The following is a 17,446-nucleotide window of genomic DNA, read 5'->3' on the forward strand; positions in this document are numbered from 1 at the left end:
TAAATTAGAAGTGCAAGAAAATTAAGAAACAATTGGAAATGCAAGAAATATGAACAAAATATTTAAAATGCAAGAAATATTAACAAAATATTGAAAATACAAGAAATATTAACAAAATATTTAAAATGCAAAAAATATTAACAAAATATTGAAAATGCAATAAATATTAACTAAATATATATATATATATTAGGAGATTAAACTTAATAAAACAAAAATTATAAAATACTTACCTCGTTAGTACGATTTTCCCCGCTTCTATAGTTGTCCATCGCTTTTGCCAGGACATCTCTCCATTTTCCCAACTCTTTATTGAGAATTTTCCACCTACTAGATAATGCCATCTCCGTTCGAGTAGACCTCGGAATTTTTTCACAAAATTCGGCATGAATTTTTTTCCACATATGAAAAAATTTCATCTCATTGCCAGACACGGGACAATGACAAATTTGGAGCCAAGCCTCACATAAGGAAACATCTTCCATGGTGCTCCAAGCCCCTCCGGTTTCGATAGAAGAAGCCATAAAAATATGAAATAAAAATACAAGGTGAAAAAAAGGAAAATGTTGAGCAAAGAATGAATAATAGTAGGAGTATAATAAAATGTATGAGGATTGGTGTTGAAAGTGAAGTGTTTTTATAAGTATTTATAGAAAAAAAAAAATCTGAATTTTTTAGAATTTTTTAGAAAAAATTTCGATTTTTTTTCATAATTTTATTGCCCAAAAAATGCCAGCCGTTGGATTGGATTTGGAGATGTTGATCGGAGCGCTGGGGGCACTGACATGTGGCATCTTTCCGTTGAAGCTGACGTCGCGCTGACGTCAACTCGCGCTGGTTCAAATTAATTACTTGGAATTTGCTGGTGATAATAGTCTACCATCTTTTGTCGGTTTGCTGGTGATAATAGTCTATCATCTTTTGTCGGTCCGACCTAAACAGAAGAAAAAGTTGATAGCATCTTGTATCATTTTTGCCAATGTGGGCCCAAACAATTTGAAGAAGTCCACCGGCAATTTCTCAAAAGCTATTGTATGAGTGTGAAGCTAAACCAATATTATTTTGCAATTTCTCAAAATCCTACAGCTAAATTTGATATATTTCCTTTTCATTTTATGCTGGGTGTTTAAATTTTCGTTGTTTCTTGCTGAAAAAAAATATAAATAAATAAATTCCACAGCTAGCAACTTCTCCACCTACCCTTCTTCCAACAACAAGGGATGCCTTCGATCCAAAAAAAAGACAAGGGATGCCAGCTCAGCATCTCAGATAAGTATCACAACCAAAATCAATCAAATAATGACATCTGTATCTCTTTTTGTGTTTTGTTCTATTTCTCTTTGAATTAATTGCAGAGTTTCATGAGCGTGTCCTCCTTTTGAAATTGTGTATTATTCAAAATTGGAATTTGCTGCTCATACTTAATATCAGCTAAAAAAGTTTCCAACACTTGTACCAGTTTTTTCCAGTATGGGTCATAATTTGAAGAAGTCCACCGACAATTTCTCAAAAGCTATTACCATATTATTGCATCCAACTTTGAAAAAAAAAATAGAAGTTTTCAAAAGTTACCCCAAACAACAGTCCTTGAAAGAGAGAGTTCTCCAAGGCTGAAGATTACAAGGATGTTATTTACAGTCTCAGCAAGCTTCAAAATTGGAATTTGCATTGTGATAGTTGAGTGGAGGACAGGCTCGAGTGGAAGAATTGATTAATGATGGTACAGAGCCAATGTGGAGATTGTTGATTAGTGGCTCATTTAGTAGTCAAAAGTGGAAATCAGTTTCGGTGATTTTGTTTACTATATCATGATAAGTGGCTTGTCTATGCATGGTAAGTGAGCTGCTATCATAATTATTGAGTAGAGCACTTGCCAAGTGGAGTTGTTGTAATTTATTTTTCACTCACTGATGGTTGACGCTTCCGCACAACAAATGAATCATCCATTCCAACTTTTGTTTCTTCTTTTTTAACTAAATTTTGAATTTCAACGAGTTTTGCACATTAATATTTAATATTAATTTATGTACTTGTACATACATTGCAGTAATCTATATATATAAAGCAAAAGGCAGAGAATGGTGAAACATTCAAAATACCAAAAAATGCCCTTAGTTAATGCAAACATTACAAATTGAAATTATTAATTAAATGAGGATAATATGGTAAATTCAAAATTTTTAGTATTAAAAAAATTTAAAAAAAAAAGAAAATTCAGATAATGGATCCTATTTTTATGGAACACAACTATTCATTATCTTTTTTAATTCTAAAATAAATCTATATATATAAAGCAAAAGGCAGAGAATTATGAAACATTCAAAATACCAAAAAAGGCCCTTGGTTAATGCAAACATTACAAATTGAAATTATTAATTAAATGAGGATAATATGGTAAATTCAAAATTTTTCGTATTAAAAAAATTAAAAATAAAAGAAAATTCAGATAATGGATCCTATTTTTATGGAACACAACTATTCATTATCTTTTTTAATTCTAAAATAAATTTAATTTTTTTTAAAAAAGCCTCTTGCAGGCGCGGAAGCGCGTGCAGAGAGGCTAGTATATATTAACATACATATATGTTCAGAGTTCAACAATAATATGTGCCTACAAACAGGGATGGAGCCGGAAAAAATATTCATTGGGGGCATCTCCAAACAATAAAGTAAGAGTAGAAATTTCAACAACATACTTAAAGACAAAGTTCATACATTAATGCATAATGTTTTTCTTCTTCCAATAGAAAAACCTTCACCCACGAAATAATTAGCACCTGCTTGTTCTCCTCCAATATTTGGTTTTAAAAGGTAGCAGAAAAGACAAAATGCAGAATCAGTTTCTATACTATAGTCCAACAAAGTAGAAAAATCATAAAACCAAGCAGGATTAATGTTTTTCCAAATTGCTTGTAAGGGAAATTATGGACTCTAGGCTTGACATGGACCTTTTTGCAAATATGCTCACCTAACTTGATCACTAACATTGGGATTGTAAGGGAAAACCAAGTAAACTTACCTTACCACCGTGACATTGAGAAAAGAAGAAAGACCAGCAAGCAACTGTTTAGAGGAGGAGGAGAAGAAAGAGTCGTGGGGGTGGGGGTGGGTGATGTGGGATTGGGTTTTGTAGAGGGAGCTGATTTCCCCACTCTTATTTTCTCACACTTACACTCCTTTTTGCTTTTTAATACTTTTTAATCACTTTTGTTCTTTCTATTTCCTAGTCTATCCTTACCCTACATTAATTTCTTTTTTTTATTTTACTACTATATTATTTCTTTTTCTTTATACTTAATTTTCTAACTTATACTCCATTTTCAGTAGTAAAGGGAAAAAAAAAACTTAATTACTTACTTGATTAAAGGAAAAAAATGGAGTGCAAGTTAGAAAATTAAGTATAAATAAAAATAACTAATATAAAAGTGAAGTAAAAAGAAATTAATGTAGGGTAAGGGTAAAATAGGAAAGCGAAGGAACAAAATTGATTAAAAAATATTAAAAAGTAAAAAGGAGTGTAAGTGGAGAAAAAGAGAGTAGTGAAATCAAATCTCTTTGTAAATTGTAATGCTTTTTAGGGTAACTAAAGAAAAAATTTGAGTGGGTTTGGGGAGTGTAAAAGGAATGTTTTTATCAGTTTAAAGGGGTTGGGTTGAATGGTCTATGCTGGCCCCGTATAATATTGTATTTACTCTAGCGTATAATATTGTATTTACTCGAGCTCAATGTCCTATGAGTGGGTGCATGCATTCATGTGAAATTTGTGGTTGGCAAAAAGCGGCTTGGCATTTCGAGTTGCTAAGGAATATTGTATACCGTTATTTGTTAGCACCCAAAATACACAAAGAACACAGACAATTTGCTAAATTTATCCTTATGTTCGCTGCTTAGATCCATGAGCATTAAAGTCCTCCTTTTGAAATTGTGTTATTATTCAAAATTGGAATTTGCTGGAGATAGTTCATTTTTACCTTGTATCATTTTTGCCAAGTAATTTGAAGAACTCCACCGACAATTTCTCAAAAGCTTTTGCGTCCAACTTCGCGTATACATGGGGACCCCATCCCCATGTGAGGCCACCGAAAAGCTATTGTGTTGTACGTACACAATATTATTGAAGCCACAGAAAAGTTTTCAGAAGTTGCCCCACAAACAAAGAAGAAAAGTCCTTGAAAGAGAGAGTTTTCCAAGGCCCAGATTACAAGTTCATGTTATTTACAATCTCAAAAAGCTTCCATACAAGTTGTGCTAGCCTAGCTACTTGCAAAATCTTGGAATATTTTACTTCATCCAAATCCCTTGCAGTCTGTCTGCAGAGAAGAGAAAAGATGGCTTTGATCGGAGAGGCTCTTATCTCTGCTTCCGTCCAGGTGTTGTGTGACAGAATTACTTCAAGCGAGTTCGTCGACTTATTTCGGCAGAAGAAACTGGACGAACCACTCCTCATGAACTTGAAGACGACACTGTTGACTTTGTTCGTGGTGCTCAATGATGCAGAGGAGAAGCAACTTGTGAACCCTGCTGTGAGAGAGTGGCTTAACGAGCTCAAGCATGCTGTCTTTGATGCAGAGGACTTACTGGATGAGATCGACACTGAAGCTTTGCGATGCAAGCTGGGAGGTGAGGATCAAACCCACAAATTAACCAATAAGGTGTGGAACTTACTCCCTTCTTCTCGTAATCATTTTTATCAAAGCATGAATGTTAAGATACAAGAGTTGTTGCAAAGATTAGAAAACTTCGTACAACAGAAAATTGCTCTTGGCCTGGGAGAAGTTGCTAGGAGGAAGGTTTCACATAGAACTCCAACAACTTCCTTGGTTCATGAACCTTGTGTATATGGTAGAGATGAAGTCCAAGAAAATTTATCAAAAGTGTTGCTATCTGATGATGCAAGCAAGGATGATGTGTCTGTCCTCACCATTGTTGGAATGGGTGGGGTTGGCAAGACAACCCTTGCTCGAATGCTTTACAACAACAATAAGGTGAAAGGGCATTTTACACTTCAAGCTTGGGCTTGTGTTTCAGAAGACTATAATGCTTTTAGAATAACTAAAACTATTCTTGAGTCAGTCACTTCAAAGCCTTGTAATACGACGGATCTGAATTTGCTTCAAGTTGAATTAAGAGAGCAGTTGAGGGGAAAGAAATTTTTATTTGTGTTGGATGATCTATGGAATGAAAATTATGGTGATTGGGAGCGCCTCCAAACTCCTTTTAATTCAGGGGCCAGGGGAAGTAAAGTCATTATAACAACACGGAACAAAAATGTAGCATCTTTAATGAAAAATGTTCCCATTCAATTCTTGGAACCATTGTCGCATGAAGATTGCTGGTTGTTACTTGCGAAACATGCGTTTGGAAATGTAAACTGTAGTGAACATCCAAGCTTGGAAGAAATCGGCATGAAAATTGCACGCAAGTGCAAAGGGTTGCCTTTAGCTGCACAAACACTTGGGGGTTTGTTACGTTGCAATATAGATTCTGAGGAGTGGAATAGAATACTAAATAGTAATATTTGGTACCTACCCTATGGTACAACTGACATTCTTCCGGCTCTATGGTTGAGTTATCATTATCTCCCCGCTCAATTAAAACGATGCTTTGTTTATTGTTCAGTTTTTCCAAAGGATTATGAGTTTAAAAAGGAAGATGTAGTTCAATTATGGATGGCAGAAGGCTTAGTTACTCAAGTTGATAATGGGATGATTATGGAATCAATGGCTAGAAAATACTTTGATGAGCTATTATCTCGGTCACTGTTTCAAAAGTCAAGAGAACTCAGTTTCACAATGCATGACCTCATTCATGACTTGGCTATGTTCATCTCTAAGGGGTTTTGCCTTAGGCTGGAAGGGGTGGAATCGCGTGAAGTTAAAAGAGCTCATCATTTGTCATATGCTAGGGGAGAATTTGATGCTGCTCCAAGATTTGAACCATTATATGAGGCTAAATGTTTGCGGACCTTCCTACCTACCTCTTTAAATCCATATAGCTCTTATGAAAGATTTTCTGTAAGTAAAAAAGTTCTACAAGATTTGTTGCCATCACTAAGATGTTTACGGGTGTTATCATTGTCACGTTATCAAAATGTTACTGTGTTACCTGATTCTATTGCAAACCTCATTCACTTGCGCTACTTGGATCTTTCCCATACCGCAATTAAAAGGTTACCTGGGGTACTTTGCAATCTCTACAACTTGCAGACATTACTATTGTCAAATTGTTCCTCACTTCGTGAATTGCCTGCAGACATTAGAAAATTGATTAATTTACAGAAATTGACATTGGGCGGTTGTAGTTCTCTTAATAAATTGCCTACAGGCATGAAGGAGTTGACTAATTTGCATCATCTTGATGTCAGTGGAACTAAAATTGAAGAGATGCCGGTGCAAATGGGTAGATTGAAAAGTTTGAGAACATTGACTGCATTTGTTGTGGGCAAATCTACTGGGTTCGGCATAAGAGAACTGAGGGAGTTCCCACAACTTCGAGGAAAACTATCAATTTTGAAGCTACAAAATGTAGTTGATGCGAGGGATGCACTGCACGCCAATATGAAGCACAAGAAAGATCTCAAGGAGTTAAAGTTTTCATGGGGTGCGGAGGATGCTGATGATTCCCAAAAGGAGAAAGATGTACTCGACAAGCTCCAGCCTTGCGTGAATTTGGAGAAATTAACCATCAAATTCTATGGTGGAACCAATTTTCCGAATTGGTTAGGAGACTCGTCTTTTTCTAACATACAAGTCATGCATCTCAGTGACTGTAGTTATTGTTGGTTGCTCCCACCAGTTGGACGGCTACCGGCACTCAAAGAGCTCTGTATAAAAAGAATGAAGTCTTTGAGGACGATTGGCGTTGAATTCTATGGCAGAGATGGAGCTTATCTGACTCAGCCATTTCGATCTCTGGAGAAGCTAGAGTTTAGGGAGATGCCGGAGTGGGAGGAATGGGTACCAAGTGGAAGTGCAAGTGGAGGTGAATATGGTCCAGACTTTCCTCGTCTCCAGGAGTTGATTCTAAACCAGTGTCCGAAGCTTAGAGGAAGTTTGCCTTGTGAGCTGCCTTGCTTGAAGAATCTTACGGTGTATGGGTGTGAGGTTTTACATGATGGAAGGGCCACTACCACAACTACCAATAGTCTTAACTATAAATCTCTTGAAGAATTGGATATAAGTGGTGGATGCCAAACTCTGTTATCATTATTAGAGACAAAGCTCCTGTCCCGACTTGAGATTGAAAATGTTGTTGACGTACAGTGCTTGCCCAACTGCAATCGTCTTCAACATTTGACTCTTTGGAATTGTCCAACGCTGTCATCGTTTCCCAAAGATGGCCTACCCACTACATTGACATCACTTGATATATACAATTGTAGGAAATTAGAATTCCTACCTCATGAGATGTTGGCCAAATTAACATCGCTTGACTATTTGGGGATAGAGAAAAGCTGTGATTCAATGAGGTCCTTCCCGTTGAACATTTTTCCCAAATTGACGACGCTTCAAATTTTTCAATGTGAGAATCTGGAATCCCTTTCCTTGATTGAAGAAGAAGGAGCTGTTGAGAATCTCACCCATCTCAATGACTTGACAGTCTATAACAGTCCAAAAATGGAGTGTTTTCACGAGGGAGAATTGCCCGCTCCCAACCTGCGTGGCTTTGACGTCCGTGGTTGCAAGAATTTGAAGTCATTGCCCGAACGCCTTCACACCCTCACTGCCCTTCGATCTTTGTCGATATGGAATCTTCCGAATCTGGAGTCATTTGCAGAAGATGGGGGTTTGCCTCCCAACCTCCGATCTTTTAGCATTGGGAATTGTAAGAGACTGAGGGCTTCATCAGTGGGAGAGTACTGGGGTTTGCAAGCACTTGACTCCCTTGAGATCGGTGGAAGTGACCATGTCTTGGAGACGTTGCTGCTCCCTACCACTCTTCACACTCTCCGCATCTATTCTCTATCAACTCTGAAATCTTTGGACGGAAAGGGTCTTGGACACCTCACTTCTCTTCAAGGGCTACACATTGACAGCTGTCCCAGTCTGGAATTCCTGCCAGGAGAGGAACTTCAACACCTCACTTCTCTTCAAACTCTAATTATTAGTTCGTGTGACAGTCTCCAATGCCTGCCAGAAGAGGGTTTGCCGCCATCTCTTTCTCATCTGAGTATCCGCCGGTGTCCTGCCCTGGAGAAAAGGTATAAGAATAAGACGGGACAAGATTGGGCCAAGATATCTCACATTCCTTGCATCAAGATAGGCAACGAAGTGATCATATAATATGAGCTATTCCATATTTCACGCTCAACCCTCAACTCTCAAATCAAAGTCAGGTGAGGTATGTGCCTTCTCTTACTTTAAAAAACTGCTTCTCTTCCAAAAACCCAAATACATGTTGGACATTGCCCAAATTTGATCTCCAAATTCCTAATTATTTCACGCTTTTTGTTATTTTGTTGCTTAGTAAATTATGGTTGCTGGTCACAAATTATATCCTACTTGGAGTATCAAATGCTGAATAATTAGCAGTCTTTTTGCAGGACGACATACCTTCTCTTGGCCCTTGGGGAGCTTTTCAAAATTTGCAAGGTTTCTTTATGTGGCATTTCCAGAGGAGGGTCACAGGGCGGAGAAACAGAAAAGGTTTACCTGGAATATCTCATACATTCCTGCATATAGGCATCAAATGTACACCATTTTTAGGTACTTTTATATGAAAAAAATGTATTTGAGTCTCATTTGCGCTAGTTTAAATCAAATTTAATGCCTATGGATAGTCTGTTAATAGGTTCATGCCATGAATTAATCTTTGGAGTTTCCCAGGTACTGCAGGTTTGTTATTAATTTTGTGGCCTGATATTCGTCGTATCAATAGGTTGTCTTATGTTGAGGAGAGAGATCGATCAGCAATTACAAAATTGTTAGTGAATTTAGCTTGTTTATCATCTCTCTCCTTTTGTTTGTTAAGTTTTGTTGTTCTAGATTAAACCCTTGTCCCCACATTTCACAGCAACTCTATGTTATTCCACTCTGTTTAGATTTCATTTATGTTGTGATTCGACTGCTGCTGTATTTTAGATTTCCTTCATGTAATGCTAGGATGTTTAATCTCTGATCTGTGGTGGTAGTTCAGTAGTCTAGCTAATCCAATAGATAACTTGTCCCCTGTTTTGTATTGTTTTTATTTCTCTGGTAATGAAAGCACGTTTCTTATAAATAAATAAAAAATATTTCATTGATATTCATTGCTTATTTTGAACTGCAGAAGCCTACTTTTGCCAGAGTCAGTAGATGCCAGAATGAAGTCATTGCCTAAACACATTGGCACCCTCACAGCCTTCGACATTTTGGGATATATGATCTTCAAAATCTTGTGTCATTTGCCTCCCAAGCTGCAATATTTTCATATTTTAAATTGTGACAGACTGAGCCCTTTGGTGGGAGATTACTGGGGTTTGCAAGGACTTGGTGGCAATATCTTGTGGACGTTTCTCAAGGAACAGCTGCTCAATACCACTCTTCGCACTCTATATATTATGGCCTGTCAGTCTATAATTCCTGCCAGGAGAGGAACTTGAACGCCTCTCTTCACTGCAAAGGCTACATATTTGTGGGTGTGACAATATCCAATTCCTGCCAGAAGAGCGTTTGCTGCCATCTCTTTCTTATCTGTGCATCGACCATTGTTTTGCCATGTAGAAAAGGTATCTCACATTCCTTGCGTCAAGATAGGTGAAGAAGTGATCATAGGATATGAGCTCTCTCTCCCTCTCGCTCACATACAAAGTACTTAAACACTCAATCTGATATCTATTATTATTTTGCTCAGTAAATTTTGTTTAAATTTGCTTTATTTCTCATTGCGCTTGTTCTGCTTATCACAACTTATATCCTATTTAAATCTCAAATGCTGAATAATTAGCAGTCTTTTCGCAGGACAACATATCTTCTCTTGGAGAGATATTCATTTGCAAGGTTTCTTTATGTGTCATTTCCAGAGGAGGGTTTACTATTTAATAGAAAGGTTCACCTGGAATATCTCAACTGACACATTCCCAAATACAGGCATTGAATGCACAACATTTTGAGGTACTATTTTTGCAATAAAAATGTACTTGAGTCTCATTTGAGCTAGTTTAAATTGTATTCAATGTCTATGGATAACCTGTGAGCTTAAGTAGTAAGATAAAACTCACAGTATATTATTAGGGTTTAGGGTTCAACAGGTGAGCTTTAGTTGTACTTTCCTAGGTACTGCATGTATATTATCTTAGTATCAACAGGTGGTCTTATGTGGACGAGAGAGAACATTGAGGAATTACAAAATCTTCTTAGTGAATTAAGCTTGTTTCAGCTCTGTTTGTCATCCCTCACATTTTCTTTGTTAAGCCTTGATTTTTTATTAGACATAAGAAAAAATGCTTTTATAAGACAGGAGATGAATGCTTTTATATGTTGATGTCATAGTCAGTCTTCAACCACACTCTGTTTTTAGAATTCATTTATGTTACTAGTGGAGTGCTGCTGTATTTTATATTTCGTTCCTGTAATGTTTGGATGTTTAGCTTGAGTAGTCTAGCTTATCCAGTAGATAACTTGTCCCCTGTTTTGTAATGTTTTTGTTTCCTCTAATGAAAGCAGGTTTTACTTATCTTGAACTGCAGAAGCCTACTTTTTGACATAGGTGGCATGGCGCAAACTCGCATCCGCATTTCCTTCCCCATTGGCATGCTGTCTCATCTTTTCTATTCTGTTACCAGCTTGAAGCTTGTGTAGACATGTTATGCTCTTGTAATTCTGATCACAAACATCACTTGACAAATGGAAAGTCACAATCAGATCTTTCAGGTGATCTGGAGGTTTACTTTCTAACATTTGTTTTCGTTGGGGGGAGGACAACAATACAGAATTTAAAATTTCTGATAATCAATAGTTGTTTGCATATATCAGCTGGGACCTGTATTACAATAGTTGTTTGCATTATGTAATTAATTATTTCTCTTATTGTTTTGGTACTGTTAAAAGGAGTTAGCCACACAAAATAAAAAAGGCGGCCTCTTATTTCATACAATTTCTCAAAAGTGATCATTCATTCGTTTCTTTTTCAACAATAGAGGAATGTATACTAATCGTCTGGTCCATCTGCTGCTTCACTCCCTAGTAGCTTCATCTCCTGTCCTTTGCTTTATTTCTGTTGATGAATGTTTTGTCTGGGTTATTTATTTTCATTTCATGTCCATTGCTTCATTTCTGTTTGGACTTGAACAAGGGTTAGGTTAGCTGTATAATTTGCGGTTTTATATACACAACTGTCTACTACATTGATTAAAACCAGCATTATTCTAAGGTTCATTTAGAATGTATTATCACCAAAATTATAAAGTATACTTCTATTACAATTAATTTGTTGATTCTAATTTGGACTTGTAGGAACAGACCAAACACGTTCATACGTGGCATTGCTCAAGTCATCATCATTCGGGACAGAGAATAAGCCTTCAAATGTCTGCTGAGTCATGAACCTTTCTAGATATCTCAAGTGTAATGGAAATTGATGAGTTACAAAGGATTTGTAAACATTTTCTACTGGAGGCTAGAAATGCTTCAAATAAATGACTCTGTTGAGATTATTTTGTAGGATCAAAGACTCTGCAAAGAGGTAAGAAAGTCATCATCAAGTAACTTTGCTCTTCAAACTTTTTTTTTTTTTAATTTTATTTTTAAATATCAGTAATAACTGGGAAACCTTGCATCTCCTTAAATTGCTCATTCTTACATCTTTTATAGTTTGTTGATCTTGGGCAAGTGGAGAGAGAGGCGTCAAGTGATACACAACAACCATTTTCTGTGAGCTGATTTGATAAAGAGAAATGGTATGCTTTCTTGTCTTAAGCTGTGTGTTCTGCAATTATTTGAAACAAAGAGTGCCGCGCTTCAAGTTCGAGAAAAACAGGTATTTTAGTATTTTATTCTTGAGAAATTTGTTTTATGTAGAAACTTGAACATGTAAATGAGAGAAAAATAAAAATTTATAAAATATATTATATATTGTATATGCTGTTAATGAGTTAATATGGTGCTTGCAACTAGTTGGAAATTTGAGTTGTAACTATGATCAAATAAAGATGAAAGATAAAATAAAATTGAGAGCATCTTCCTCTCCCCTGCTCATCCCTTGTTCTTCCACTTCGGCCCCACTATTACACCATTTTTTCAGCCACAATTATAATAGCTCCATGAGCATTAAGTCCTTTTCAAATTCTGCTGACATTCAAAATTGGAATCTGCTGGTGATATTTGATAGCGTTAACATATTGTACCATTTTGGCCAGTGTACGCAATATTATTGCATCCAACTTTGCATATTAACATCAGTGGCCACAGTTACACGATTTGAGTGCACAGAAAGGTTTCAAAAGTTGTCCCACAAAGAACAGTCGTTCAAAGTGAAAGAGAGTTTTCAAAGCTTAATTACAAGTTCATGTTATTTACAATATCAAAAAGCTTTCATACTTCCTTACAAACCTGTATTTCCAAGTTCTGCAAACCTTGGAATTTCACTTCATCCAAATCCCCTTCCAAAGCAGGAAAAAATGGCAGCAGCTTTGATTGGAGAGGCTCTCATCTCTGCTTCTATCGAGGTGTTGTGTGACAGAGTTACTTCAGCCGAGTTCATAGACTTATTTCACCAGAAGAAACTTGATGAAACACTCCTCATGAACCTGAAGACGACACTGTTGATTTTGTTTGCGGTGCTCAGTGATGCAGAGGAGAAGCAAACTGTGAACCCTGCTGTGAGAGAGTGGCTTAACAGCTCAAGCATGCTGTCTTTGATGCAGAGGACTTACTTGATGAGATTGACACTGAAGCATTGCGATGCAAGCTGGAAGGTGAGGATCAAACCCACAATAGTTAGCCAACAAGGATCTTTTTGATTGTTTGAAAGGAGGGTCTTTGATGATTTGAAAGGAGAGGGTTGCTTCATTTCTGTTGGATGCTTAATTAAATCTTATCTGGACTTGAACAAGGATTAGGTTAGCTGTATAATTCGTGGTAAACACCTTTTTCTAAGGTTCATTTAGAGTCCTATTACGATTAATTTGTTGTTTCTAATTTGGACTTGTAGGAACAGACCAAATATGTTCACACGTGGCATCGTTCAAGTCATCATCATTTCAGACAAAATCAGCCTTCAAGTGTCTGCTGAGTCAATGAACCTTTCTAGATATATCAAGTGCAATGGAAATTCAAGAGTTACATAGAGATTTGTAAACATTTTGAAGATTGCAACACCTGCAAGTGAGATAGGTGGTGACGAAATCAGAGCTGATCTTGAAGCCTCTGATGCCCCCCCTTGTTGCAAGTTGCACCTGAGAACGTGTTTTTTTTTGGGTAAAAAACCGGAAACATGTTCGGGGCTGGCAATTCAATCCCTGATGAACTTGAGAAGCAAAGCTCCAGTAAGGAAATTGGTCGAGGTCATGACAGGGATAATTGATGGTGAAATGGATGCTATTTCTTATTGCAGCCTGTTCTCAAAGTTCTTGTTGGCAAAAGCAAGAGATGGAGTATTTTGATTGGGAGGAGAGATAATGACATGTGTTGACAATTCTAGAACAGCCCATCTGAGTTCTTTTGTCAGGCTGCATCATTTAATCCCAGCAAAAATCCAGTTTTTGCTAAACAATCAAATTGTACACATTTTTTCTTTTCGAGGAATTTAACATTACACATTTTTTCATTTTTTCATCAAACAGTTTTCTAATGCATTTGTTGTAACAAGTTACAATCAGGAATTTGGATTGAGTTTCTTGTGTTAATAACATTACACTTTCATGGAATGGTTTATCTTGTTTTTCTGGACTAAAATATTTAGATTAATTTCTTGGAATAATTTTTTAATTGCAGTAGCGAAAAAAGGAAAATTGTATTTTTCAAAACCAATCTTAAGTCCAGTTTCCTCTTCTTGGTAACACTGCACAAAACTGCATACCATCACAAATCCTAATTTCCCATCACTTTGCTTGGGGTAATTCCATGCAATCAATCAGAAGCATCTCAAGGCTATAAGACAGACAGAGTTGCTGACCTGAATAAATGTTACGTTGTAAACGCTTTCATATAATATAAAGCATGCACAGGATTAACTTAGGCAGAACCTTCCTTCTAATCAATGGCAAATTTCTTAAGGAAGGACAACTAAATGACCACAAATCTAAATCGAGGGAGGCCAGAGACATGTACCATTCTATTTTTGCAGAGATGACCTTCTCCAACCATTTGATAAGTTCTATCTCTCCTTGTTTGTCAGACGCGTAAGGTCTGTTTGGGAAGAAAAAGGCTGAGATTGCTTTCCGCAGTTGCAGCGGAGGATTTCGGTGGAGTTGAATGCCATTGGTTCCCTTTAACAAGTGGGTAAGTTTCTGATTTTGTGCTGATTTTGGTTCCCTATCACTAAAAGATCAACATTTAGAGGCATCAGCATCAAAGTCAAGCTCCCACCATCTGCCACTGTCATCCTTCCCTAAATTGTCATTCACTCCACCGCCAACAATACCTTCAATTTCCTCCTCTTCACTTTCACCGTCAATCTCATCATCCCAGCTATGCACACTTTGCTCCTCATCTGGCTTGTATGTTCTTCGCCTTCCCAATCAGAATTTCATTCCAAGAAAACCCCAAATCCGCAACCCTCTTCAGAGCCCCGTCACCAAAATCCCCCACAACCACCGTCTTGAGACATCTCAGCTCGGCCTCCATCACAACATCCACGAAATCTGAATCACCCGACGCAAGCATCAAACACTCAGCTCTCCTGTGATCCATCATATCCACAATGTGATTTCTCAATGCAGCATCCGCCTTCTGAGGCTTATCCACCAAGCTCCAAACCCAAAACCCTGCCCTCTGGGTGTCAAGACATCCCTTGCAGCATTCTTATACTTCTCCATCTTCATTGAATACTTACCAACCAGCTTCGCCCTCCCGCTCCCTTTAGCAGACTCAATCTGGTTCAACCTATTCGCATGCTGTCTCTCATGAATCTTAATGTGGTTCAAAAGTTTCTCATTAGTATAAAATCTCCTCCCGCAAACCCTACAAACGTTCAATTCACCATCCCTAATCACAACCATGTTCCTCTCTTTCCTTTCTCTAACAACCTGTGGAACATAATCAAGTGCATGGCGGTTTGCATATGCTATCATATGCGCCCGAAAAACTAAGCTGCTGTCCTGAGCTTAACGGCGGCTTCGTAGGGCGAGACTGATTTGGGTGGTCTGGTACCCAAATCCCAGAAAATCGCAACATTGTTTTCTGCAATTTTCTGGGGTGCCAAACACGATGCTGGGCTCGAAGAACTAAAACCCGGTTCTGATTGGAAATGGCAATATCTAATCAACAGGGTAAATGGGTTCAGTGTTTCTAAACTTTTATTTTAGATGAACTGCAAAAAGAAACAAACGATAAAAGAGGAATCAGAGGAAACAGAGGGCCTTCAAAATGCCGTGTAGGATGGTGTTGGTTGTTGCCCAGGAAGAAGAAGATTGGGAAAGTGCCGGTTCATCTGAATGTGTACGATCTTAGTCCGATCAATGGCTACGCGTATTGGCCCGGCCTTGGGGTCTACCATTCCAGTGTACAAGCTTCCTGGGTCTTGGGGCAATTCCTTCAAATTGTACAAATGTTTTCTTTGAGAAGCAAGGCTCTAGTAAGGAAATTGGTTATGTAACAAATTTTGGTCCCTTTGGATGGAATGATTTACAATGAGGAATTTTATTATTATTATTATTTTGTTTTTGTTGTTAGTGTAATGAAAATGATCTAGATTCATACACTGGGTATAGCTCTAATTTGGCCAAATCCCTACACTCTATCAATTTCATTATTTTAGTTTCTTCATATTTTCAATTATTATAATTTGGTGCGTTGTTTTTTAAAAACATTCATGAGAATCTCCATTTTTTAGGTATTTAAGTTATTCATCCACAACGGTTTTATAATACCGTCGTCTTTTCAAACACAACGACGATTTTTTAATCTACCGTTGTTTTCTGGTCATCTTTTTCACTTTTTGTAGTAGTATCAATAAGTAAGATGAAATAATACATTCACAATCTGTTTAAATTTTAAATTTTAGATAGACCAACCATTTGCAAACAAGGTGAGGATGTGATATTAGTTCTCTACTAGCTGCTAATTTCATTTAAATTGTTTTTCTTACTTCATTTAACTTTTAAGCATGCAGATGCTACCATGACTTTTTTTTTTCTTTTTTTTTTTTTTCAATAGACTGATTCTCTTCCCACATATATAATGCTCTCTAGGTAGTTCAACCCACTTGGTGACACTTTGTTTGAGAAATTTCGTACTTCATAATTTACAGAAAAATTATTAGCAATATAGTACTAACGTGTGAAATCGCCATATAAACATATTAAAAGATATTTGTCTATTCATAAGTTCTGTGAAGTACTCGTAATATGTGTTTTTAACCTGAGTAGGAATTTATTTCCGTTTCACAAGAATTGTCCATCAAATTCTTATAGGTTTGTCGATAGCACAAGCATGCACATACAGACACTACAAGAACTTTGTTTCTTCATTTTGTTTCCTAAAGATTTGTTGGCTTCGTGCTGATGAATAATAAGTTTAATTTTGGAAGCCCACACATAAGTTGGTTATGCTAGCAAGTCTCTCAGTTCTCTATATCTCCTTTTTCTTTTTTAACAATTCATATTCTACTTTCTGTTTTCACCCAGTAAAAATTGATTTTAGATATGGGCTTCCAAATTGAAAGGACCCGCCCCGAATTTTTCCCAAAACCCGGGACGAAGCCTTTGAAATTCCTGACATCACCCCGATGCCGGGCCCACTTACTAAAGACCGAGACTTTCTGCCGAAATTTCGGCAGAGTCTCCCTTATAAATTGGACATTTCCCAAAATTTATACCTGCATAAAAACACAATTTATATTCCCAACTGGCAGCATGCACAATATAATTTCATGCAATTCACACAAATGGCCTTCGGCCTTCCATTAATTCTCAACCAATTACCAAACAATTCGAATACAAATTATGACTAATATTTAGTCTGCGGCTGCACCTAATAACCTTAGGCTGCCTACGTACCCTCCTTGAGGGATCAAGCCACACGTAGTTCTCCCATAAAAACCTAATTCCACATATAGGCAATACCTTAATCCGTTTTCTCTGTAATTCACGTAATCTCCCCATACGCCGGTACTACCAACGCCACGTATGGGGCCTGTCAACACGCCGGATAACCTACGCCACGTGCGACCATACCATACTACCATAATATCTCCCCATACGCCGGTACAACCAACGCCACGTATGGGGTCTATCTCAACGCCGGATAATCTACGCCACGCGAGACCTGCACATCATATCACATATCTCCCCATACGCCAGTACAACCAA

At 37.3% G+C, this 17,446-nt stretch overlaps 1 protein-coding gene and 1 pseudogene across 16 annotated transcripts; one reads left to right on the forward strand and one right to left on the reverse strand.

The window, feature by feature from the left end:
* Positions 1-4,176: 4,176 nt before the first annotated feature.
* LOC117617772 (putative disease resistance RPP13-like protein 1) lies at positions 4,177-13,843 on the forward strand. 16 transcript variants are annotated; one of them, XM_034347314.1, is made up of 10 exons: positions 4,177-4,652; positions 4,752-8,340; positions 8,543-8,705; positions 9,268-9,788; positions 9,928-10,091; positions 10,667-10,850; positions 11,433-11,661; positions 11,790-11,955; positions 12,590-12,892; positions 13,129-13,843. In XM_034347314.1, the coding sequence occupies exons 1-2, from the start codon at positions 4,209-4,211 to the stop codon at positions 8,280-8,282; spliced, it is 3,975 nt and encodes a 1,324-aa protein (XP_034203205.1). In that variant the 5' UTR covers positions 4,177-4,208; the 3' UTR covers positions 8,283-8,340; positions 8,543-8,705; positions 9,268-9,788; positions 9,928-10,091; positions 10,667-10,850; positions 11,433-11,661; positions 11,790-11,955; positions 12,590-12,892; positions 13,129-13,843. The 16 variants fall into 16 exon arrangements, with proteins under 16 accessions (XP_034203205.1, XP_034203206.1, XP_034203208.1 ...); XM_034347315.1 differs by having other exon boundaries at positions 4,752-8,335; XM_034347317.1 differs by having other exon boundaries at positions 4,752-8,335; positions 8,543-8,645.
* A 244-nt stretch (positions 13,844-14,087) lies between these two features.
* LOC117617778 lies at positions 14,088-15,771 on the reverse strand (annotated as a pseudogene).
* Between the last annotated feature and the right edge of the window lie 1,675 nt (positions 15,772-17,446).

The sequence above is a fragment of the Prunus dulcis genome, chromosome 2 (assembly GCF_902201215.1).
Source record: "Prunus dulcis chromosome 2, ALMONDv2, whole genome shotgun sequence".
Classification (NCBI taxonomy): domain Eukaryota; kingdom Viridiplantae; phylum Streptophyta; class Magnoliopsida; order Rosales; family Rosaceae; genus Prunus; species Prunus dulcis.